This window comes from Silurus aristotelis (genome assembly GCF_946808225.1).
Source record: "Silurus aristotelis genome assembly, chromosome: 9".
Taxonomy (NCBI): domain Eukaryota; kingdom Metazoa; phylum Chordata; class Actinopteri; order Siluriformes; family Siluridae; genus Silurus; species Silurus aristotelis.
The window spans coordinates 14,954,232-14,981,873 of record NC_139582.1 but is presented as its reverse complement, the minus strand read 5'-3'; the positions used below and the strand labels follow the sequence as shown (position 1 = coordinate 14,981,873).

Below are 27,642 nucleotides of genomic sequence, written 5' to 3'. Positions count from 1 at the left end.
ACGCTGGATGCCCTTCCTAACGCAACCCTCCCTATTTATCCGGGCTTGCAACCGGCACTGAGAGTGGCTGGGGTTGGTTCCCTGACCGGGGATTGAACCCGGGCCGCAGTGGTGAGAGCGCCGCATCCTAACCACTAGACCACCAGGGACCCAACACTGTATAACAATATATTGATGCAAATACAAAAAAATACTTTCAGGTGAAAACAACATTAAGCAATATTACAGTTGGAATGTGTATGTGTATGTTTTACTCCCTAAATTGAAAGATTAATGGATTGTCTTTGCTTATCATTATGATTAGTGAAATGAATGTTTGATTTCATTGGCATGTGGTGATACCCATTATGTCTGAAATATACAGTATCAGTTTTAAAATTTGTCTAAATCAGAGACATTATCCTATGAACCCGTTTATATATGGGCTATGGCTTTTACTTGCAGCAGACTTGGAGAGAGTTTCGTAAGCTCTTAAAACTCTAAGGGGCATTTTCTGCATGCCTATTTGATGTGTAAAAGGTCCAGGCTTTCTCACACCATCAGCTTGGCCTTATGTCTGCTCGCCTTGTATTATGACAAATATAGCTATTCAGCTGAGACATTTCAGCTGTTTAAACCTGACTCCTTCCATCCAGCATATTCTTTTGATATCCTTATTGAGCCTGGGTGTTTGTAGCACAGTGTGTTGGGGTGGTTCTGAAGATGCAAATCTGGCCCAACTCCCTGTCTGACCTTCTCAGCCAATACGGGTCCTTAGAAGATTAGGTATTCGTATAACACAGGGTGAAATAAGTGAAGACGTGTGCAGAACCACACAGCCAGGCTCCTTGACACTCTTGTTGTTTCCCTAAGGTAAGTATCCAAACATGTTGGGGTGTACTTCAAACCTTTGGTTAGAATTAGATCAAAGTCAATGGGAAATCATTCAGTACAGAGTTATTGATTTAGCAAAGATAAATAAGGGGTATTAATTATATTATTTTATTTAAGTTCTTATCTTCTGATTGTTTTGGAGTACCATATAAGATATTCTCATTCTCTAGGGGTCAATGTTCTACAAAACATTAACAAGCAGTAGTAATGATAGAAGGAAACCAATAGTTTTATTATGCTAACAGATCTCTGGTGATCTAGTGTATCATTTTATTTTAAACAGTCTCAAATTCCCTTATGGCAGAGATGTCAAACGTTAACACATCCTTCACTCAGGTAGAAGTACAGATACTCTTGTTTAAAAAGACTGGTAAAACTATACTTTTTACTCAAGTTAAAGAAAAGAAATAGGGCTTGGACATTAAGTAAAATTACACATTATCTGTGTAAAGCTGCTTTGAGACAATGTCCATTGTTAAAAGTTCTATACAAATAAAAATGAATTGAATTGAATTAAAATGTACTTAAGTAAAATGTAGCCATTACTACTATCTGTTTTAGTTTCACGCTGGAAACTGGACCTCACATCATATTAATATATTTATACAAAAGAATTTCAAATTGTGTTACCCAATGAATGTATCCAGGCTGAACAACCACCATATAGAACACAAGCAGAGAAAAGATGATCACATGATCAGGAATTTCTCTGTTCTCAGTCATGTTTACATCGCTGACTCTGACACTGACTGTCTCAGCCACGTTAAACTCATACTTCTTGTTGTCTTCTGCATTGTTAGCGGTGTAGACTAGCCTACATCTGTGGTGTGTGAGTGCCATAAAATGATACACCAGGGATCGATTGATAAAGCCATATATCAATAAGAAATTGGTTGATGGGCTAAAGAAAAAATGAGAAGAAAAAATATTGATCATTTTACCAAATATATTAAAACTAAATTAACAAAAAAGTACAGATATTTGTGTCAAAAATTTATTCAGTGAAAGTGAAAAAATATATTGACGTAAATTACTGATACCAAAAAAACTACTTAAGTACAGTAACGAAGTATTTGTACTTCATTACTTCCCACCTCTGCCTTATGGCCAAATGATATTTTCTGTGGGGATTATAAGACAATCACTATAGCTTTGCACTCTATTGTACTGGCAGTAAACTCAATGTTAGCAGTGACAGTAATAACTTAGCAAGGGCTAGGTGTTAGGGTTAAGAAAATAGTAATAGTAATACAGTACACAATTAGTGAATTACTTATTGTCAATCATATTTAATATAGTTTATAATAATAAAGTATTATAATTAATAAAAATTATAAATATTATTATTTAATTTTTATTATTATAAATAATACTGGAAGACTTTGGAATTTTGAAAAACCTTGATCAGCTTTTATTAATCACATATAAACCATGAAAGCCATTGTGCTACTTTAAGAAGCTTAGTGATATGGCCAGTAATATCATCTGTTTAATTTGATGAATGCTTGTTGAAGGCTATGTCCTCATATGTCCACAGAGTGTATTATGGAGCTGTTGAGAGCAGGATACATGAGCTTCTGATAATCCCCCAAAATTTCAACAGCTGCACTAATGTTCCATATGGCAGAACACAACCAAGAAGGGCACTAAAGTCCTCACATGCAAGAGTGCTTTTTATGAACAATTGACCTCTACTTGAGCAGTGTTATAAAGAATTAAGATGACCGATTAATTGTAATACTAAACTTCCATTGCATTGTGAATGGGAGCAACAATGTTTATCTGTGGGAAGCAGATGCAGATGCATTGTCTCATCAAGAGTCAATATATAGAATAAAAACTGCTTATCTTATTGTGATGAGCAGAACTTTTGATAGTGATGTCAATTCTAATCTTATAGTGAATTTTATATGTGCTAAGGAAGAATGTCTCTTGCACTTCAGGTGTGAACAGTATGTCTGACACAGAGGATGTGTGAGTATTTTTTGCTTTTTGTTTAATATTGCATCATTCAAACATTGAAACAAATATATGCTTTCCTGATGCTTAATGTTATCTAATTTTTTTTCAGTGGTGTTGAGGGTGAGTTTAATTTCTTCTTCTTCTTCTTCTTCTTCTTCTTCTTCTTCTTCTTCTTCTTCTTCTTCTTCTTCTTCTTTTTTTATGTTTGGTTATTAGGGTTGCACAAGCCTTAGTGCTGGTCCCAAGCCCGGATAAATGTGAAGGGTTGCGTTAGGAAGGGCATCCAGCGTAAAAACGTGCCAAATCAAATATGCGAATGATCCGCTGTGGCGACCCCTAATGGGAAAAGCCGAAAGAAGGTTTTTATTAGTAGTTGTAATAGCAATGTTACAGTAGTACTATTTATATCAACACTCTCAACTTTCCAACTGATAATAACTCATAAAAAAACTTTTTGGTCACCTATGCAGCAGTGATGCTCTAAAGGTCACACATTGGCTGAAGTCTTCTTTCCTGTTATCTGCATTAATTTCATGCATAAATAATAACCAGAGAGAAGATTGTTGTTTAATAACAAACAAACAAATACAAAAAAACCCCTACTGATTGGTATGCATGTAATCAATTATTACTTGATTAATATCAATTATAATGGTAATTCTGTGTGGCCATGAGGTCACAGAGGAAGGCAAAAGTAAAATTAAAGATGTTATAGATTTCCTACAATTCTGATTTATCCATACTTTCAACTTTAATATTTTAAAGATGCCTGATTCTAAATCTGAATTCAAACTTCACTGTTTCTCCATTGTGTGTTTTTATTTATTAAATATCAATGGTTAAAACCTTTTTTTTTGTTTTTTTTTGTTTTTACATAAAGTGTTTAGATTAATGTTTCAAACTAGACTCCCTTTTTTTTGTATGTGGCTATATAAGGGAAAACTGAAATTAACACTGAACTGGACCTCATATAGGCTCTAAAATGAACTATATTTAGCACATTCATCCAGCCTCTCCTGAAGCTCCAAAATTTTAAACAATTAATTGGCTCTTAGCCTAATCTAAAATTAGCTCATTTTCTTCAGCTGCTTAACAAGATGAATATTATTATATGACTTCTAAGGACACAGCATTTGTGTCAGACTTAAGAGTGCTTTTACTTCTGCTTGTAATGTTCTGCCAAATACTCAAATAAATCAATGTAAAATGATTATAATTTATTTGACTAAATACAATTCTTGACACTTAATAATTGATACTTGAACAAACTAGATAATTTATCTTTTTAATCAGACGATTTTACCCAAAGCAATCAAAAGAAAAGCCAGATAAAAGTGTATTTTTTATATACCCCCATTTAAAAACAAACTTATTCACATACCACAACTCTAATTAAGCTCTATTGCATCATGTTATGTTCATTTAAGCATTTAATATGACATATTTTATACTAAATGATCTCAGTTCTCCTACCCTTATGTTCTCAAACCTATTTATTTAGCCTTTTCTCCTCCTTTCACAAATGCTGCCTCATCTATCATTACTAACTGTGCTGTCTCTTTATATTTCAATCCATTAACGGTCACCACCCACTTGCTTTGCTGCATGTGGCATTAGAAGAGGTATTAGATGTAGAGGTAGCCCCAGAGGCTGAGGCTGAGCCTGAGCCAGAGGCCGAGCCTGAGGAAGAGCCAGAACAAGAGGTGCATGAGGAAGGTATGTGGCATTGATATTCATTCATCCTTCCCTAACTATTATCACCTCCAGAACTACAGTTTTTTTTACAATGCAGGTCAACCTGGTCCCAAAGTCAAGTTTCTGTCTGTAGGCCAAATGCTACCTCTTCATCAGTGCTTACTCAAAGTACAATGCAATTGAAAATGGCCTTGCCATTTATTAGTGCGCTTATTAGAGTATTTATAAACTTTTAAAAGTAATTTAGATTGGTAGCTTTGACTAATTCATAAGTATATTTACAAGAAGAGGTTTTAATAACTGATGCTGCATGTTGCTGATTGTCTAAACCAGGGGTGTCAAACTCAATTGCACAGGGGGCCAAAACTCAAAGTACACTTTAGGTCGCGGGCCGAACAGGATAAACATAATAAACACAATAAAACTAAATGTTTTTTTTTTTTTAAATAAATATAAATAAAAACAGACAGGAATATTATTCCAGAATAAATCAACTTAAACTTTAAATAACTTAAAATATTTTGCTCTCCATAAAAATATCTCCTGTCAAAATTATTCAAGTTAGAAATATGAACATGCTGCAAAAAAACCCTGAACAAAAATTGTGCTTTTAAGTAAACGTTAAAATAACAACAAATCAAAACAATCAGATTTCTTTGCTCTTATGCCATTTTATAAAAAATAAACTCAAACTTTAAATAACTTAAAATATTTTGCTCTCCATAAAAATATCTCCTGTCAAACACAAGACGTCTCGCACCATCATGCAGCTCTTCAGAAACTCTCCCTCAGTAAATAACCGGCTGATGTGACTGATTTCTCCTCTGTTTTCACACCAGCTTCACCTTTGCTCTGGTTAAAAACGTCTGCTGAAATGTCAGATTCTTCTTTAACTCTTCTACTTTCTGTATCTTCTGGTCTGCATTCAGGTTTTTCAGCTTCTCCTGATATTTTGTCTCATAGTGGTGTCAGATTCAATTCGTTAATTACAGCCACATTCACCTCACAAATAAGACACACGAGTTTACCGGCAGTGTCAGTAAACATACACTCAGAATCCCATCGGTTTTAAAAGGCTCTGTTTTCAGAATCCACTTTTTTCTTCATCATTGTGAGGGGCTTTACAATAACTGTACAATAGAGTTAAATACATCAACAGAAGCTCGACTTGATTCACACTGGAATGTTCCCAGGTCGCCTGGCGTTCGGTAAGGCAGCTGAAACGCTGCATTGTGGGATCTGTAGTTTGTGTTATCAGCGTTTCATATCGGCAGGTCATTAATAACAATAATAATAGATCTATTTAAAAAACAATCTTGTGGGCCAGATGTAATTGTACATCGGGCCAGATGTGGCCCGCGGGCCTTGATTTTGACACATGTGGTCTAAACTAATCTAAAGTATGGGACTGTGCTGTGCACTGTGGGCCTGTTTAGTTAATTTATTCCATTTTTGTGAAGGAGTTGACAATTATTTGCTTTGCAGTGCATATCAGGCACTAGGCATTAGGCACTACATTAAATATGCAAAAATATGATCTATTTCTTAACGAATTTAGTCTAAATCTAATTTAATTAAATAAATAATGTCAGACTTTAGTTTACGTAGGCAACATGCCGTTCTTAGTTAGGATTTTATATTTTTTAATCTTTTTAGGATTTTATAATTTTAATAATATTTATTTGTTTATTTATTTGTTTGTTTGTTTTTTTGGTTTATGCTGCTTAAGCACTGCTAACACTGCTACCACTGCATAACACAGGGAAATGGATTAATGTTGCTACTCCTGATGGGGTTAGCATAAAGTTTCTATTAACAAGCAAATAATTGAATATAGTTTAATAGTTTAATTGAACAGAATTCTGGTATAATGTCATCAAACTAAACTGCTGTGGTCTTAGTTTTATAATAGAGTAATATAGTAATATTATACTATACACTGTAGTCCACACCTGTAGTCTGTGGTATCATTCATCATATCATCAGTATTATAAATGTTCTTTTATCAGAATTATTATTCTAATTCAAAACAAATTTCAGACAAATCATAAACCAATTTTAAAGCAATTTCTAAGCAATAATAATAATAATAATAATTCAATTGTTTGGGTCACTCTGTCTTCATCGATAGAGACAGCTTTATAATTCTACACCTACTTTATACATCAGTACAGCAGTTTATGTGATCAAAATTATTTGTATTTAAAAGTACATATATGCTCGGGGTAAAAAATGCACAAAGTCTAGCTAATAATATTTGTTCTGCTTTTGCTGTCTATGCTTGCTGCATGCAGAGGCCTATGAAGAGGAAGGTATGTTGGCAATTTTTCTACTGCTCTTTCAGAACACGCTTCGTTAGTATGACACAGGAGAACGGTTGGCAATTCTCCAGTTTTGTATTGTTAACTAAAACAAACCAATGCACGGAGGGAGCACAAAGGGTGAAGGAATATGCAGTACCCACATTTACATTATCTGTGCAGCAAACCCATTTGTTTGACCACAGCCTTGCTCTTTTGCATGAAATCTGCCACAATATTGTGATATAGGAGCACATACTCTTATTCTCTACTTTAAACATTGGCCATTTTGTTGTTGAGAGCTTTACTTTTAGATCTGGTGGTTTAACAATTAGTAACTCCAAATATTTTTAAGAATGTGTTAGTCCCAATAAAACCACAGAAATATCTTTAATAATGTTTAATATCAACATATATATTTTAATGCAAGCTAAATAGAGAATAAATGTTTTTTTTTTTTTTATGCAATGCTGAAAGTAATAACATAATATTGTTAAAAATTATAATTTAAGGCACATTTTGTGTGGTGGTTGGCTGTCAATGTGGAACTTGGTTAATGGTTAATTTATTGTCATTTATATTTAATATTTATTTAAATAACAAATAAAATGTTTGATTTATTACCCTGTATTGTCTTATTACCCTAATCTTTTGGTTTCTTTAGTACTGACCACATAGTCATATTGTGATTCAAATGAGATTATTGTTTTGTATTGTCACAGATACCTGTGCTGCTGACATTATGATTTAGCAAAATAATGTATTATTACAGCTTATTAGATAATTTATGAAAATACATTTCCCTAATAATTTTACTTGAACCTCTTCCTATTTCATTTTCTTATAACTAGAAGAGAAGCCAAAATACAGGTAAATATTTCATTAACTGATCTCTCAAACTGTAATCTTTCATATTATTTTGCTCTCTGCTGATTCATTAATTCAGTATATTAATAGACAAATCTATTCTATTTTAATATATACCATAATACATATGTAAAAATTGTTTTAAGCAGTCACTCTTAGTGCCCTTTGTATATGTGTGTGTGTGTGTGTGTGTGTGTGTGTGCGTGTGTGTGTGTGCATGCATGTGCGTGTTAGACATTTATACTGTACATATTCATCTCTGTCTGTTCAGACCCAGTGCACCAAAAATTCCAGATGGAGAGAAAGTACACTTTGATGTAAGCCACTATCGGTGTATTTAAAACTGTCTAAATATACCTTCCAATTGTCCAATTCTCTCATACCTGCTATACCTTTGTGAAATATTTACAGCTAATCTGAAACAGTTGTAATGTATATTTGCCAGAGTGTATTTGCCAGAGATGTGCATGGTGCTTTTCTATACAATTAATTTTACTTAATAAATGTGTGTAACAGGACATCCAGAAAAAGCGTCAGAATAAGGATCTCGTTGAGCTGCAGACGCTCATTGATGCACACTTTGAATGCAGAAAAAAGGAGGAGGAGGAACTAATTGCTCTGAAGGAAAGAATTGTGAGTGTCTTTATTTTCCATTGATATTCAGTGACCTTTTAAGTCATGGTCAGGGTCAGATGCATCCTACTGCTAGAACACATGTTCACTGGGGTGCTAGTCCATCTCAGGACATGACCAAATATATTTACAACTAAGGGCAAATAAGCAGACATGGGCAAAATATACAAATATCCTACCACAGTGACCGAGTTTGCCATAAAACAGTAGGCCAAATCTTGTGAATAAATTGAAATAGTTTATTTGATATTTGTATGTGTAAATGTACATGTTTGTGTGTGTAGGAGAATCGTAGAGCTGAGCGAGCAGACCATCAAAGAACCCGTGCTGAAAAAGACAAAGAGCGTCAAGCAAGACGTGAGGTATGTTACACAGGTACATTTTGTAGATTCCTATATACTGTCAGTAATGTGGAGAAGTAAAATTGGTTGCAATCCCTCAAGTAATGTAAGTACTTCAGCGGTACCCTTAAGAAAGGATAACATAGACAGATGTTATCATAGGATTTGCAACTTTAATGTCTGTTCAGCAGTTACAAGCAGTTTAGACTGGGCGAGGCAAGACTGAAAACGTAAGCAAAAGTGTCTGCAATAGGGTATCAAACAGATCTGAAAGAAATGAGCACAAATGGCAAAATAAAATATTATTATATATTATATATATTACAAATATTTAATTATCTATATTTATTTGGTGAATTAACAATTTTGTAGAAATCACTTTGTGTACATGTATTTATAGATGATCATACACATTATATATATATAATGTGTGTGTGTGTGTGTGTGTGTGTGTGTGTGTGTGTGTGTGTGTGTGTGTGTGTGTGTGTGTGTGTCTTTGTATTATGTTTCTCTTAAATGTACATACTTCCACATCTGTGACAGGAGGAAAGGCTGAGGAAAGAGGAGGCAGATGCAAAGAAGAGAGCAGAGGAGGATGCGAAGAAGAAATCTGTCCTGACAACAATGGGCTCCAACTACAGCAGCTACCTACAGAAGGTGCATATTTGACTATAACCTTCAGAAATTACATACCTGATGTATATCACAAAATGTGAAGCTTGGAGCAGTTATAATTTTTTTGTGTTCAATTTAAATAGGATGAGTGGTAGTTTAGTCATTAAGGCACTCGGTTACTGATCGGAAGGTAGGAGCATTCAAGCCAACCATTCATGGCCAAGCTGCCATTCTTGGGCCCTTGAGCAAGGTTGGCCCCAGCTCTGACCCCAGCTTCCGAACAAGCTGGGATATGTGAAGAAAAGTATTTCTGTACCATATATGTATATCCTATATTGCCAAAAGTATTTGACCTAAAAATAAAAGGGTCAACTGTTTCCACAAATATATATATATATATATATATATATATATATATATATATATATATATATATATATATATATATATATATATTCTTCTATATTTTCATTAATTTGCAATTTCTGATACAGGCTGACCAAAAGAAGGGAAAGAAACAGACAGAGAGAGAGAAAAAAAGAAAGGTCTTGGCTGAGAGACGCAAGCCTCTAAACATTGATCATCTCAATGAAGACAAGCTGAGGTATGAACAAATACTTATGGTGTGAAATATAATGTAATATAAATATGTGAGAAAGGAACCAGGAAAAAAGGCAGGTTAGACTGGGGAGGTCAAGATGGCAAGATCGAAAATGTATCCAAAAAGGTTATATAAAATACTATGAAATACAAAGGCTTGGCATACATCTGGAACTGAGCTTTAACAGAAAAAAAGACATCAAGATGATTTATTAATTGAAACTCAAAACAGCTGTAAATGTAAATATAGAATCTCCACCATAAAATTATACTCGCTAGAGCTGCAGCAGCAGCGCAACCGAACAGAAACCCAATGGATATAAGAGAACGGACTATTGGGAGAAATTTAACACATATTAATATTCAAAAAAGTATTAAAATGTAAGTCAGTGATTCTGATAGAGTTTAGGCCAGCAGAGAAGGTGTGGGTGGCCCTTACAGGCTGCCACTGTAAAGACAAATGGCAAAGTTTTAATAAGTAAAAGGAATAATATCACTAATCTTTATGTGTGTGTGTGTGTGTGTGTTTGTGTGTGTGTGTGTGTGTGTGTGTGTGTGTGTGTGTGTGTGTGTGTGTGTGTGTGTGTGTGTGTGTGTGTGTGTGTGTGTGTGAAGGGATAAGGCCAAGGAGCTGTGGGACTGGATGTATAATCTTGAGTCAGAAAAATATGACCACATTGAGAAGCTCAAGAGGCAGAAGTATGAGGTGAGATATATGCAGGGTGGGCCACGGAAAAGTAGCCTGCCTTCAATACCGGTGCCATGCTCTCTGTCTGCCGAATGACCATCTGCCTGGCAACAGAGGCGGGCTACTTTTCTGTGGACCACCCTCTATAATGACATTTTGTGTTCATCAGCATTTTTATATTTTTAATATGTATCTAGCCCACCTATTGATGGTCACCAGTGATCTGTTGAGATTTTGCATGTTGAAACTCTCCCAGTTCAGCAGTGAAATTGAAACAAGATAGTGTCCTAAAATTGAAACTCACAGCATTGAAAGATTTGGCACTTCTTGACCAAAATAATAATTCTCTTTTTGCATGTGACCATACATTACAGACTGTTCTTAAAAATACACTTACAATAGAGACAATATATTGTAAGTATTTTTTACCCTTAGACAATGTGCATAAAACCACAAGATTTTAATTGCTGCGTAAAATAAGATAAAGAGATTTATAGAGGTAACACTCGAATACAGTTATAAAAAGCCAGTAGTTGGCAATTGAAATTGATTTTAAACTTCAGTTTAAATCTTAAACTGTTGATTGGCAACGACAATGGCAACACGTATGTGTAAAAGTACAGTTATGAGAAAAAATCATTACACACTCCTTTAATTCTGTTTTTATTTATCAGGGACTAAATAACAATTGGTAATCATCAATGTAATAAACTTATCTAAACAGGCAAATAATCCCAGGTGTAAAAAAAATAAAGTTTTTAGCTTGTACTTATTTTCCCCAAGAAATTAACCAATATCCAAAAAAAAAAGAGGGAAAAAGAATGCAAATTCTTCCTATTTAAACATTTAGAAAATTAAGTGGGATTAGCAGCCATTAACAGATTGATTAATTATACAATACAAGTGTTGAATTATTAAAATGAACAAGATTAGTTGTTTATGAAGAAATGTGATTACCTTTATATTTCACTTATTTCATAAGTGTCAAATGCTTTTATTGGCAATTGCATTACGTTTATGCAAAGAGTCAATATTGACTCCGAACCACTTAGTTATGATTGTTGCCTTATGGCAAGGTGCTCTATCCTGCTGAAAAAGGCGCTGTTCATCCCCATATTGTTCTTGGATGGTTGGGAGAAGTTGCTCATGGAGGATGCGTTTGGTCCATTCTTTATTAATGTCTGTGTTCATAGACAAAATTGTAAGTGAGCCCACTCCCTTGGCTGAAAAGCAACCCCACATATAAATGGTCTTTTCTTCTCCAGGCAAGCTTTTTTTTCGGATGCGCCAAACAATCAGAAAGAGGATTCATCAGAAAAAATGACTTTACCCCATTCCTCAGTCTCTGTACCTTTTGCAGAATATCAGTCTGTCCCTAATGTTTTACCTGGAGAGAAGTGGCTTCTTTGCTGCACTAATTACTGTGTGTGTCCCAAACAATCAGAAAGATACTGTAGTGGGATGGATAGTGTCTGTGTATGAATTAATGATGTACCCTAACACTGTTTATTTCAAGTTATTGTTGCTAGTATTGGTATATTCGAAGTGAATATATAATAATGTTGGTTTTATATATATTAGCTCTGTCAAAATTAATGCGTTAATAACGCAAGTCTCAAATCAGCACCAAAATCCGCCATGATGCACACAATGAACACTCAGGGGGCGATAAATGCACCGGGACGTTTTGTAGCATTTTTTTCATACCGCCAAAATGAACTTAAATTACTCTGTCTTTAATAACAACAAAACGCTGTGTTTTTGTAAAATAAAAAAGTAAACAAACAGGGGGCGCTCTCTGCCATCTCACAGACATAATAAACATATAGAAAGCTCAACCAATGCACATAGAAAACAAATAATCTCTGATTATGTAATCCGTATGAAAGTAAGAACAGGTACAGTTTATCTGAGATTACCTCATTAACCATCCTTATGGAAACATAGCAAAGGTTCCGTTTGGTGTCCTGATGATCCGCGTTATTAAAAACACCATACCTACTTTAAAACATTTACAAGAATATTTTGTCTTCATGCTCTGTGAGTTTGGTTTCACTAATATTAAACATACATTTGCATAAAACATCCATATTGTCAAGACCATGTTGATTAGAGTATTACAAAATAGAGTATTAATTTAAGGTCGTTTAAAACGGATAAAAATGTGCGATACATACATACATACACCGATCATGCATAACGTTATGACATGATAATGAACACTAATAATCTCTTCATCATGGCACCTGTTAATGGGTGGAATGTGTTAGGCAGCAAGTGAACATTTTGTTCGCAAATTTGATGTGTTTGGAGCAGGAAAAACTTGGGTAAGTGTAAGGATTTGAGTGAGTTTGACAAGGTCCAAACTGTGATGGGTAGATGACTGGGTCAGAGCATGTCCATAACTGCAGCTCTTGTGGGATGTTCCTGGTCTGCAGTGTTCCACGGAAGAAACAGTGGTGAAATGGCGACAAGTTCATGGGCAGCCAAGTCTGTCTCATTATTGGTCTCTCACATACTCATACTCCTCTATAAATCACATAGCTAATTTACTAAAACTCGATGGCTGATAAATAAAAAAGTCAAATTGAATGAGGGTATACTGTTTTATTAGGTGTGAAATGCAGTTGATTACAGGCTAGTATGTACGTTATCCTGTAATATGACTAACGTGTATTGTCTCATGTTGTCTCGTCTGTTGTCTTTTTTTTTTTTTTTTTCTTTGCACTAATGTTGCACTTGTGCACTTTGTGTTGTTAGTTTAGAATTCGGTGTAGTTTTGTGTTCCTTTTGTTAATTGATGTTTTATGTAGCACCTTGGTCCCAGAGAAATGTTGTTTTGTTTCACTGTGTACTGCAATGTATATGGTTGCAATGACATTAAACCCTACTTGACTTGACTAATGGAAATAGAATGTGAAGAAAAGTGTCAAAGTGAACATAGAAACATATGGAGTGATGTAGTATACATCATTTTAAAAATAAAAAAGTACATTTAGATTGGATGTGAAATTGACAAGGCTAAACAACAACAATTATAATACTACTGATTAATGGTAATTAAAGGCAGTGGTAACAGATTCAGACTCGTTATGTCCTGTCAGATCTTATGGTAAATATGTGTTAAATATGTGGTAAAAGTGTGCTTGTTTCAGAATATGCTTATATGTTGTTTACAGGTCATCTCACTTCGCAACCGTATTGATGAGCTGCAGAAGCAGTAAGTAGCTCCAGTTTCACCACAAGCACTTTGTTACTTATACATTGTTACACATTGTTAATAGTTACAATGGCAATTAAAGTAACCTGCTTCAAAGTGTCTAACACCAACTTTCCAGCTTTAATAGTCACACTTAAAAAAAATCAATTATAACATTTAACTGTTTGGCAGCAATGCAGTGTATAAAATCAAACAGATACACTTCAAAAGCTTCAGTTATTATTTATGTCAAAAATAAAAATGTTTAAAAATATTTTCTTAGATACTTTGACCATGGATAAGATGGTTGGGTTTACTGTTAATCCGGGATTTTCTATTCACAACTGTCCACAGTACATTTGAAACCGAATAGTAAGCAGTGAGCAGCAGGTCTGTGGGGGGATTCCTTGCTGATGAGAAAGGTCAAAGGACATTAGCTTCACAGTTGTGAGCTGACAGGAAGTCTATGGTGAAGTAAATAACCAGTCTTAGGAACAATGGATCAGCAGTGCAATATGCCTCAACCCTTGAAGCAATAATCTACAACAGCAGCAGACTACACTATCTTTAAATGCTGTTAGCTAAAAACAGGAATCAATGGCTATGATGGGCAGAGGTCCATTAAGATTGTTGATTTAGATCATAAGGCCTTTTTCTCTGTATTCACTTATCACAGCTCCAAGAAGGGTGCTGCTGCCCGCCGCAGGAAGTAAACCGTTGGTGAAGGTTGTACCATTTGAAGCACTCGCCTACTTTTCTCTGAATGTTCATATTGTTTTCAGAAATATTGTATTGATTCTCAATAAAAAAATATTGTCTAGGTTATTTGGTCTGTAAACCTATAAGGTAATAATAATGTAGGTGTATAAATAAAATTGTACATCTTCAAACTTCAGTCTTTTTTGTCGTGGTCTCATTTTGTTTAATAACTCGAATTCTCACACTTATGAGGGTAAACATCTTAAAGGCTCTGTCTCATATCAATTATTACAGTTACTAGTGTATGATGATCATAGTTGATTGTAGATTGGCACTACCTTAACCAATCTTTTCATTACACTTTACACATTACACATACTACATTCAATTTGAAGCACTGCCTTCTGTGTAAAGAAAGGACAACCAGTGAACCAGTAAACAGGGTCATGGGCACCCAATTTGTTAGTGATGCCATGTGAGAACTAAAGGTCTGATTTAACAGAAGCGCTAATGTGGCACACATTGTTAAAAATTTAATGCTAACTATAATATAAAGGTATTAGAACACAAAGTGCATCACAGATTGCTGTGCATGGGGCTGCATACCTGCAGACAGGTCAGAATGCCCAGGTTGTAGTGCATGTGCATTGCTTACCTAAGGAAGAGAGTTACACCAGGATGCACTAAAGGCAAGCCGGAGGAGGCAATGTGATAAACTGGCAATATTCTGCTGTGAAATCTTGGGATTCATGTGAACGATACAAAACTGTCGATATATTTCCCTCTACATGGAGACAACAGGTCTGCAAGAATGACAGCATGCACTCTCTTGGCTCAAGCTCATCTTATTGTGGAAAATAATGACCAATAGAATGGGTCTAGAATATATTTTTATGTTGATCATTTTTTGAAAATAAAAATATACTGCAAATATAATGCATTATGACACACACTATATTCAGAAAATGTCATGCTTAGGAAAGAAGATTCATTTAGAATTTAAAATGAGTCTTGAATACTCAACAAAGCAATTATCAGTTCAGTTTCTGGATTCTGTGTTCTAATTTTTCTCTTGGATTTTAAAGTTGTACTAAAAATGTAATAAATAATTAAAGATTACAAAACAGCACAGTTTTGGTTATTCAAAAGCAACAGATTAATATAGTCATTGATCACTTAATAGACAGTACATAAAGAAGTAATATCTTCTATAAATGCCTCTAATACATATATTTGGTTTACTGAACAACTTACTTCCTTCACTTTGAAAGGAGAACTGTACAAGAAAAAACATATTCAGATAGGTAAATATTTCTGAATATCTGCCAGTTTGATGTGAGTGATGACACAACAATTCTATATAAAATGTATTCAAGTTCAGTGAACACTTTCTGTTCAAGTTACAAAAGTATAATTTTTTTTCTCCACTGTTTGAATGCCATTTGTTGTTCTAGAGAAAACTAAGATACAGAATTGTGAAGCTGACATTTCTCTTTTGAGGTGTGTGTGTGTGTGTTTGTGGGTGTTATTTTAAGACCACTGACAGGAGCAGTCTGTAGGTTCCTGGATTGAGTAGTTTACCCATGTGGAGTTACCACTGCAGTAGAGCTGGACAGAGCGCCGCTGAAGGCCCATCTCCCTGCAGCATTTACAAAACCGTGCGTAAGTGTTGATGTTGTAGTTATAAATGCTTGCTGAAGGGCACTTGCCATCACATGACACTATGTTTACCTGTAGAGTTTAAGAACAGAATATGGTATAAGTCTAAAGCATTGTTTAACTTTATACAAATTACTTATTGCAACTGAGTTAATGAGTGTTTTTTGAGAAACTTGTCTATCAACTGAAAGCATGAAACAGGCATGCAGGGGAACAATATCTAAGGTTTACTCACTGGTCTGTTGCTGCGGCAGTCATTTTTTCTTATTGTCATGCGTACAGTTACTTTCTGACATGATTTTCCATCCTCCTTGCCTAGAATGTATAAAAGCAGGCAGAATTTTATATTTTTCCCTAACAACGGAGTTACTGTATCCTTAGGACCTCACTGAGAGATAGGGAAGAAGAGGATGTGTGCAAAAATGTGACACACTTGCACATTATAGATACTATATAAAAAAAGTTGATAAAGATTTCAAAAGAGTGGTGGTACATGGATACACAGACACACACACACACACACACACACACACACACACACACACACACACACACACACACACACACACACACACACACACACACACACACACACACACACACAAAAAACACACACACATCACAAAATGTGTTTGTGCACTCACAAACACATTTTTATATTTTTTATATTTTGCCCACGAGTTTGAAAAAAAGCAATCAAGATGTAATTTAGAAGTCTAGACTTTTGTTTTAATTCAAGAGGTTTAACAATATTGCTTTAACAATTTTGAAATTATAGCCATTTATTATAGTATCTGTTCACTTTCACAAAGCCCCAAAATTAAGGAACAGCCTTCCAATTCCAATTAGTGTTTAGGACTCAGACACAGTCTTAGGGTTCAGGTTTAAGTTTGAAACACATTTGTTTAGTCAAGCCTTTTGTGAATAGATTTCTCTTAGCTAATGGAGCAGATCTGGAGAGATCGTGTTATAGAGTGTTTTGCTTGCATAAATGAATTTGCTGATGTTTGGATGCTGTTGTCCCTCCACTCTCACATTTACTCAAGTTTGTTGATGGTGGTGTGATGGGCAATTTCTTATCCCATCGAACACTCTGTCTGTGTTCCCATTTGGCTCCACTTTTCCTTAGCTATCCATAGCTATATAAGTTATGCTGTCATAGCTAGTTTTACTGGAGTCCCTATTTGCACCCTGATCATACTGCACTGTAGCTTTAACTATAACATAACAATAAGGACACCTAATAATAATAATAGTTTATTTTTCGTAGTAGTGTGCATCTTGTGGCAAACCCTCTATTTAAATTCAAATAGACATTTCTATGACACATGCACTTACCTCAAGTGTTCTTGACTTATTTTTCTATTCTAATTTAATTTGGCCTTTATCATTTGCAATCAACACATTGGTGGACTGCATACTGAAAGTTCCCATGAACAGCTACAATACCAAATGCAAATTTAGCATTTGAAATTAACTTCAAATGTTTATCTTTATTTGACATAAAATAAGAAAGAAGCAGGAAACATCAGACAATTCAATTAAACAGTTAATCAGTAATTGTTCCAGTTACATTATGAGTCTGTAAAATAGAGAAACTAAGTAAAAATGGCTTTGATTCCAAAAATATAAATGCTATATTTTTGGTTTAACCTGTGACTTAAACCTAAAAGCCTACACTTAATTTACATCATGATTGCATCCTCAATCATTATTGGTGATATGCAAAATGGGCCAGTTTTCCTCCCTTGGATCACTTGCAGTAGGTACTTACTAATTGATACTTGGAACACTCTAAAAAGTTGCTTTTTTTTTGAAAACGTGTTCATATGGCTTGGGGTGGGCATCTGGCAGGTTGTAATGCTTAAGCTATCAACACAGACATTGTGTTTGACAATTTTTTATTTTTGTCATTTGTTGTTTTTAACAGTAAAAAAAACAGCATTTATCCATTAAATCATTTTAATTAACGGTTTAAATACTGTGTTAATATTTATATATACATACTAAGTACACTGCCAGCAAAAGAAATGTGATGCTCTGGGCAATGTTTTGCTGGGAGACCCTGGCATTTGTGTGGACATTACTTTGACAAATTCCATCTACCTAAACATTGTTGCAAACTAATACACCCCTTTATGGCAATGGTGTTACTTAATTGTAGGAACATTTTTTATCAGGACAATTCTCCTTGCTACACTGCAAAAAATGTCCAGCGGTTTTAAGGAACATGACAAAGAAGTTTTGATTTGGCTCCAAATTCCCCAGATCTCAGTTCAAGCAAGCATCTGAGGGATGTGCTGGGCAAATAAGTTTGATCCATAGAGTCACTAACTTGCAACATACTTTGATGATCAGAGCTGTTTTAACAGCATAATGGGGACTTACCAATATTAGGCAAATAATTTTAACGCATATTTGTTAAAAGATGCACTGCATATAGTGAAAGATCCACTGCATCCACCCACATTTCTTAGTGAGGTACCAGATTTTAAGAATCATACACAAGCTGACCATTTATATGAACATTATTCTTTCCCCACTTGGCTGCACAATATTTAACACTAAACTATTTTCATAAAAATACTACAATATTTATTCTACAATATAATGTAAAACCAAATACAATAAATGGCCCACTAGCCCACAAACTAACAAATAAAACATTTATACTAGAACAAGTAAAACGAATAACTACAGTCTGAAGGTATAAAGTGCTGCAATGGTTTGGGTAATGTGGCAGAGTCATAAATGCTATTTGGTCAAGGAATCAAGAGAATTTTTTTTTTTAAACAAACGAATTAATAGAAAATTCTGACTCATCACTGTGCCATATCACCCAAAAGATTGACACACTCTAGAGCTACAGACTACACAAATATAAACACAACACATAATTATCAGGCTTTAGAAATCATGCAAATAATTAGACAACATTTGCCAACTGGCCACTACCAACAGTACATTGTTGGCAATCAACAATGCACTGCCCAACAGAGCAAAATGGGGAAAGATTATTATCAAGAGGGTATTATGATTAGACTAATTTCATAAAGAATGGAATGTGCTTTATTTTACCAATTGGCTCTTTTTTTTTTTTTATAAAATGTATTTTCCTGTATGTTAATGGGGAAGTACATTGTTGGAAATCAACAATGGTGATGGTGAGCCTTAATAATTAATATATGTTTTGGGTACCTCGGTCACAGTTAGTACTAATGGTGGGTTTCAGTGTTTTAACAGGGAAGGGGAAGATAGAAAGTCCGGTGCCTGAAGAGATTGATACAATCATATAACAGTTATAATCATATCACACAGGAATGATCCATTATTAAACAGTAATCTACATGCATAAGAATCTGTGTTAAATGTTTTTTTTTCCCTTATTAAACATAATAGGCTCTATTTTCATGGTAATATTTCATTCACAAAAGCCATGAAACATGAACAGTGCATTGTTTTTAGTGTTATTCTATTAGGAGTTGCTTATATAAACATTTAAATGAGCTCTTACAAAGGTTGCAAAGGGTTCAAAGAAAAAAATTAACTGGTTGTTATAGTAAAACAATGCTATTGTGTTAATGGGTTTGTATGGATTTCTAAAAGAATGATTTCTGCAGGGGGTGGTAGTATGGATCCAGTACCACCATTTGGTGTTGCTACATCAAATACTCATTTCAGTTTGTAGTGGATTTACATTTACTGCATTTGGCAGACACCCTTATCCAGAGCAACTTACAATTACCTCATTCATACAACTGAGCAGCTATGGGTTAAGGGGCCAAGGGGTGGCAGCTTGGTGTGACTGGGATTTGAACTCATAACCTTTGAATCCAATGACCAATGTCTTAACCACTAAGCTACCTCCTCCTAAACTAGCATGGATCACTTAATAGTGTAATCTGGGGCAGATGAGCCTATCATGGATCACTTAATAGTGTAATCTGGGGCAGATGAGCCTATTCCTCTCTCTCTCTCTCTCTCTCTCTCTCTCTCTCTCTCTCTCTCTCTCTCTCTCTCTCTCTCTCTCTCTCTCTCTCTCTCTCTCTCTCTCTCTCTCTCTCTCTCTCTCTCTCTCTCTCTCTCTCTCTCTCTCTCTCTCTCTCTCTCTCTCTGTTCATGTACCATGGAAAAAGTTCTTATTCACTTGAAACTCCTTCCCCCTACTCCTTGGGGCAGTGCCGCTTAAAGTAGGTGTGGCAATGGTACAGAACCCCAATGCCCCAATGTCAGCCCTGATTTGGTGGGAATGTTCTGTATACTAGTGATTAATAGTATACAGTACATTACCAATGGTATACATGAAATGCATTTGTAGATTCAATCTTTAATTAGACAACAAACCATTAATGCATGGTTCAATGTAGGACATTGGAACAGTTTAGCACCTCCCTCCTTACCAGGAATTCCCCTTAGGGATTTCTTTATAAAGCAGTCATTTCAAGAGACACAGAAGCATACTTTTGAACAAGTGAAAGTAAATGATGGTTAGTCAATTGAGTCTAATTCTGCACCATTAATACGTTTACAATTTTAAAGACTAGTTTTATGGTTTAAGTGATACAGGGCACACAAATCAAGCAAAAGAATGGCAGTCATTAATGCAAAAAAGCCATCAAGAATTGTTATTTCAGGTGGTTTACCACAACCCCTTTTATTATCCTTCTATTATCACATCACCCAATAATTAAACTTCATTAGGTTGTTGCTTTATGTTAGTTTTGGTGGACTACACAACGCAACACAAGAAAGTGTTGCCTCTCAGCTTGTAGTGTTGCAAAAGCACTGTTCTGCATTGTTTTCAAATGCACTCTCTGCAAACTGTATCAATGTTTGTAATTCAATCACAAAAGATATGATTTGTAAGTTTCTCCACAATGATCTTCATAAATTTCCCATCTTATTTCCAGTTCAGGAGGTCCTACAAACCTCCATGGGGTTTCACTATTTTATTTAAATGTTATACATGCTTAAACCTCATTGCATCTTGGTGTCATGCAAACTGGGAGGAGAGACATTTTAAAAGCAAGAATGAAATTCATGTTCATGGCCTGAGAGCAAAAATTCACATTCTGGGTCGTATAACACAGGGGAATTTGCATTAGGCTCAAGAATGGCCCGTAAATATATATCAGGGGCACACAGCTATGGGATTTTCTTTGGAATAGCATTATATTATTAAACACTTTGAGCTCTAAATCACTCACCAAGTGGTAGGGGCTATTTGAGGCACAGAGGACTGTTGGCTATGACATAAGGGAAATAGACAAAGGTGGGGCATTTCAGATTTACCACCTTAATGTCCTTAAACAATTGAAATCCTGTATCTTAGGCAATGGCCATTACACAGAGAAAGGGACCAGAGTTGTAGGCAAAGTATAATGTCTACCAATCTACCCCATTGTGAAGACCACCTTTGCTGTTCCAAATCAAGGAGGTTGCCAAGAATTTTCCAATGTGTCCTCACCCCTACCTGGTCACACTAATCTCGTAGAGAACCACACAGACACCCCAAGGAGTTTGGTATGAAAATGCCCATACTGTTACACCAGACAGTGAGACAATTAACACAGTGGCATTCCAGCTGAGGTTCTCCACCAGGCAAACACCAAGGAATTTGGAACCAAAGAAGATTTTGATGTTCAGCAGGGAGTGCGCCATGTCCTCATTAAGTCAATCTCTTTAATTTTTTTCTACATATATGTCGAGACAGGTTTTCATCTGCTGCACTTTCTCTATATATTGTATGCTGACTCGTCATTCTTGTTAATGCTGACACCCACCACGGTTCTGTTATCGGCAAACTTCATGAGCACAGTCATGAGTCGGCAGGGTGACCAGCACCTGGATCCTTACATAATGGTTACAATAATACATGTTAGAATATATGGTGGTAGCCTTTAAGCACATTGGAATGATGTCACTGCTCAGATAGATGCTGAAGATGATGGAAAACCAGCTGGTCTGCACCTAGTCTGGCCGGAATGTTTTCTGGTCTCACAGCTGTCCACAGGATGACACTGCTTATAGTTAACTCACATTAGCTGTGCCAATACACAGCACCTTGTCATTAAGAGAAGAGGTGTTTCTCCTCACTGTGACATTGTTCCGCATTTTAAACTGACCATAAAAGCTGTTTAGTTCATCTGGAAAGGAAGCTATTACTGTCAAAAGTAGGTGATGCTGTCCTGTAATTGGTCTTGGCTTGGATGCCATGCCACATGCACTGTGTGCAACTGCTGTCCTTTACATGGCTGTGGATTCTCTGGGCATGTGTAAGCTTGAACTCTTTGATGGCTTGGTACAGTTTGGCTCTTTAAAAAAAGCTGTTTTAGGGCTGTTCTGTCATCTGCCCTGAAACCATAGTTTTGGGTCTTCAGAAGTGCATGCACCTCTACAGTCCTCTATGGTTTCTGATTGGAATGTGAGATGATGCTGTTAAGGACAATGACAATATCCATGCACTTGCTAATAGCTGGTCAATGATGACATGCTCTGCCTCAGGAATGTTTAAATATAAACTACATTTAGAGTGTTTTCCCCTCTCCTTGCAAACATCACATGCTAATGGAATTTTTGGTTTGGGAAGAGCTCAGGACCATGTTTAATTAGGGGGTAATAAAGGAGTCGCCCAGTAGTTCAGTCCAGTGGCCTAATGCAACTAAGGCAAACAGTTTGATCCAGTTGTGTGTTTGTGTGTTTAATTTAATACAGTGTCTACATTTTACTCATATATGATGTCTCATATACAGTAAGGTGTTCACTTTGAATTGAAATATGTACTTGACAAAAGGATATTGGTAGATCCTCTTGACCCCAATATCTAATTAAAAAAGCCCTCTCCTCTCTCTTTCGGTTACACCTATTGTAAATTTTAATGTGAATTTTTGTTTTGAGTTATTCAGGACCTTAGTAACATTCCAGTGACTCTCTGCATATGCCGCCCGCTGCCTATTTAGATTATATTATTATGGATGTATGGTATCTTATCTTCCCCTTGGTTAATGAGCTAAGGTGTCCCTAAATTTATAAGACAGCACCAATTGCAGCCTGATTGAGACCCATGACCAAAAAGGAAGTACAACATTTCTGTAGGATCACACAAAAAAGAGGATGATCTGGTCTGGTGGGTGTACCAACAGGATTTCATTTAGGTACAGGCTGCAATCTGTGGTGTACCACTTTTACATTCTCCTGATTTCTGTCTCTTTTTGTTTTAAAGACAGATGCATCAAGGGGGCGGAGAGCCCATACTCTCACACCTTTTTTCAAACTCAAGAAAAGGTGTCTAGCTATTAAATAGGTGATCCTAACCCTTTACCCTTTGCTCAAACCACACCCGACCCAGTGGCTCCACTGCATGAAGGATGCCAATGAGTTATCTGGTATGATTGATGGGTGGAGGTGGTATGTGGCAGAGTGCCAGTTTAGAAATGGAGGATAGAACTGGGAAAGGTGAGCGAAAGGTTTCCAAACTTTAGAGAAACTAGTTACTGATTGTTCTGTATTTTAGAGATACATAACAATTAAAAAGATAGTAAAGCTCAATGTGAAAGGAACTGAACAGCACAAAACTGGGTGTGTTTTTGTGTTACTGGAAAAAAAACAAAAAGTGATGCAAGAATTGGAGAAAAATTTTAAGCTTATTTTAGTTCTGTTCTCATTCCCTCTAACAATGAGATGTTACATAAACACATTACAAACACTTTTGGTGCTGTGGATTTTATATTTTTTTTTCACAGCTGTTTGCTTTCACATGTTTTTGTTTTAATTGGTTAATAATACATAATTTTTTTCTTGAAATGGGCAGACATAAATAAAAAACTGTGGAACAGGATTTAGATGGGTCATCTTGGGGCTTAATATTTGATGGTGTACCTTTTAACTGGTTAGGCCTGGATTTAGTGTTCTATTTTGTGACAAATGCAAGAGAGTGCAAAAGTACATAATTGTAGCCAAAACAATATGCTTATGTTGCCACAAAAATAGAGCCCCATCTAACCATAAAACTCTTCATAGCTCGAACAACACAACAGTAAAGGTACTTAAGGTTAAATTACAATGTAAACACTTTATTTTATGGATCAGAACTTAGTCAGTAATTAATGACCGCTTTTGTTAATGACTAGTTATTGACTTCTATGCTATTACAAACTATTTATAAGGTCTTTATTGGCCATTATAAATATATATTTTTGTCTTCTAACCCCTTTACACTTGTTTCTGTCGTAACGATGACAATAATCTAGGAATAAAAGGTACTAGTAGCTTGTATAGGGAAAATACACACTTTATAAGTTCCCAGTTTACTGTGTAAATGTTTATGAAATAAATATAAAATGTGTTCCCAGTTTTAAAGTAAAAATGTATTGTTTTTAAATGAGAAAAGAGACATTAAATCCCGCATTAAAGATTCAGTCTTATAAACTTATAAAGTGTGAATTCAGTCTTTATTGTTTTATGGTTCAATGAGGAAACAAACTGCAGATGCAGACAACTTGTCAAGACACTTGACTTGACTTGAATAATCTCAGTCAGTTTCCCAAAAAAATATGTACAAATTTGTTTTTAACACAAATGGTCACAAAACTGATTTTTCATGCAGGATACTGCTTTCTAATGTCATGCAAAATCCATGTGGTCATTTTTATCTTTGGTACCATGCCAGTAAGTGCACTTGATTAATTTTAAGTGGTCTGTCAGCATGCTTTCCGTGTGGTTCCTCAAAAATCTTCACAATGTTGCAGACTCCTCAAAAGCTCTCAATGTTTTGTGTGGGAGCACCTATCTGAGGATCAACAAATACTTCCTTATGGTTTACTGTTTGATGTTTATTTTCAGCATCTCTCAGACAGTTATAGACTCTCCACCCAACAACAGGGACAACAGGGTTTTCTTGTCTAACATGCTTCTGGAGAATTGACATGAGGTGTTGAACTCACTGACAACTCTCTGGTCTTCTGCGCTCCTCGTTCACTCCAAGCATTCCAAACATCCATGACCTCTTGTGGCTCTGCCTCCCTTGATTCCAAAATTTCAACTGCTGGGGTATCTTGTATTGTTCATCTTTACTATAAAATGCGACCTGATGTAATTAATAGCTTTCCTTTGTGGCCAAATTTGCTCTCATCAATCAAAATAAATTCATGTATTTTTTCCAATTTTTAGTTCATCTTCTCTTCATTCTTCAACTGCAGATTTGCAGACACCATGCAGACGATAAGCAAGTTTAGTCAGTGTTAAAGAACTTCCAGTGATGTCTTTCTGTAGCATGTCCTTTTGAAAATCTACAGTTTAAAAGCAGACACAGAATACATAAGATAATACATCGGGACCATTACACATTTCTCAATATTTAATTCAGTATTAAGGAAGTTATGATATTATCTGCTTGGGATATATTCTACAAAATAGTTACCTCCCAACACAATTACAATAATTATTACATTATAACAAATACTTAGTATAACATTATTAAAGCACACCTTATTTAGAAACAGAGTTGAGATATTAAAAAAAGACTAGGTTACCTGTAAATGAAATGCAACAATGTCTGGAGGCTGAGATGAGACTTGGAAAATATTGACCAAGTTCGGATGCTCTTGCTATCCGATTTCCTGTGACGTTTATCTCGACACACCTAGCAAAGAATAACATAATTTAAATAATCATACTAGCACCACAACATGACAATTATGTAAAAATGTAATACTTTAAAAACAAATGCATAGTTTAAAGACAGGTGTTATACTGAATTAAGAAGATAATTTTATATTATATAACATCTGAACAAATAAAAAAAATAATGCAGCAAATAAAAGGTTGCATTCTTAACATTAACCTGAACAAACAAATGCCTACTAAATGCCTACTTATAGCTGCAATTTCATTTAAATATGAATATAATAGCCTCCATATAGTGCATATAGTATACTATTATACATATAATAATATAATAAACTTTAGTATTTATGTAGTTTTTTTATCATTAAATATAATTTTATATAATATAAACATAATAAAAATAAAAAAGGCCACTGCTCTCAGTGAAAAACACACATGTGAATAATAATGAGCATGGGGTAGTTTTCTTACCATGCAGTTTCCTTTTCAGTGTAAAAGTCTTCAACTTTCATGATGTGGTGGTTTGATGGGTAATACATGTACTTCCGGAGTAACTATTCTTGCATCAACCAGTGAACAAATTTTCTGTTTGTATTCGCTGATGGTCTGAATAATGTTCTCTACAGAAGAATCACAATTTGAAGCCATGACGATTCACTGGTAGCACGAGATGCATTGAAACTTCGCTGAATTCTGATCCATGCTGTGCAGAACTTGACCAATCAAACGCATCAATCAATTATTCGAGCAGGATTTGACTGAGAATTGACTAAAAAGAACTACAAGATCTTCATTAAGAAACTATCAGCACAACCAGTATTGAAATGGTATGAATTTCATGGCTAAATTTCAGGCTTTGCTATTGTTGTTTGTGTAAAAAATCGTTATGTCCACGTAGTGGTTCAATTACATTACTAAACTATATCTTATAACAAATGATAGTTTGCTAACATTTAAACTTTGCAACCAATAGTGGCAAAAATACCACAGGTTTAATAAAAAAGTTATTTGCTAATTATTGAATACTTGTATTGATTTAAAAATATACATGAATAAGGAGACAGTAGACTGATATGAGAGATAAATATTTTACACTTAAGTTGATAGATTAAATTTAGCAGAAATTATTGTTTGACAGTTGTAGAAGTGTTACAGTAACTTGCCAACCTATTGGCAATTAAAATGAGATTAAGACAAATTTCATTTAATTTCATTGCTTTCAGCAAGTTAAACATCCAAAAAAATTATTATTATAATAATATAATAATTAATGTGACCTTTGTACAGCCATAACGCAAGATAAAGCAACAATGAAAGCACCAGGAGTCCATTCTGGAAATCTCTAAAGATACAACACCTAATGATCTGGAGGAAAAATAACTTTCTTTAACAAGCTGTAGCTTTCAGGGTTCTGATATTTGTATGTTGTCTATGGCACAAATACAATTAACTACTTATATTTCTGTTCAGTATTAATTGTTAGCCTACTAATATTGCTTTTGGATATTTTGTTTCTAAAAAAAAATTCCAAGAAAATTAGGATTGAATTTCTTGAAAAGAAAATAAAGTGGCAAGAAAAATGATTAAAAAGCTAGAAAAATTATGTGATTTTATGCAAGAAAAGATTATTGAAAAAGCCAAAGGACAAGATGTTAGTATAATATTATGATTTTCAATGCTGTGTGTGCAAGATTTACTACTACTACTGTAAATATTGCACACACAGCACAGTACAATCAATTTAATTCAGTTACTTTTTATTTTAATAGTGCTTTTAACAATTAACATTGCCTCAACAGGTTATAAAAAATTATTTATATATAAGCTACACATTCACACAGTGTACTGGAAACCTATAAAGTGTATACTAGCCCTATACTGCTAATA

The 27,642-nt window shown here is 35.0% G+C and overlaps 2 protein-coding genes across 3 annotated transcripts in view; one reads left to right on the top strand and one right to left on the bottom strand.

Annotated features, from left to right (window-relative positions):
* Nucleotides 1–682: 682 nt before the first annotated feature.
* Nucleotides 683–14,668, top strand: tnnt3b (troponin T type 3b (skeletal, fast)). 2 transcript variants are annotated; one of them, XM_083550967.1, is made up of 13 exons: nt 683–852; nt 2,817–2,847; nt 2,945–2,955; nt 6,825–6,842; nt 7,682–7,700; nt 7,969–8,014; nt 8,214–8,330; nt 8,615–8,692; nt 9,215–9,328; nt 9,781–9,890; nt 10,502–10,592; nt 13,754–13,794; nt 14,450–14,668. In XM_083550967.1, the coding sequence occupies exons 2-13, from the start codon at nt 2,828–2,830 to the stop codon at nt 14,484–14,486; spliced, it is 702 nt and encodes a 233-aa protein (XP_083407093.1). In that variant the 5' UTR covers nt 683–852; nt 2,817–2,827; the 3' UTR covers nt 14,487–14,668. The 2 variants fall into 2 exon arrangements, with proteins under 2 accessions (XP_083407093.1, XP_083407094.1); XM_083550968.1 differs by lacking the exon at nt 6,825–6,842.
* Nucleotides 14,669–15,488: 820 nt separating this feature from the next.
* Nucleotides 15,489–27,642, bottom strand: part of otog (otogelin) — a gene marked incomplete at its 5' end in the record, with an annotated part of 87,626 nt that continues 75,472 nt past the window's right edge. Inside the window, 3 exons of the mRNA XM_083551221.1 lie at nt 15,489–16,203; nt 16,367–16,446; nt 19,330–19,401. Of these exons, the coding sequence (XP_083407347.1) occupies nt 16,003–16,203; nt 16,367–16,446; nt 19,330–19,401 (353 nt within the window). The 3' untranslated portion in view covers nt 15,489–16,002. The remainder of the gene's footprint in view (nt 16,204–16,366; nt 16,447–19,329; nt 19,402–27,642) is intronic.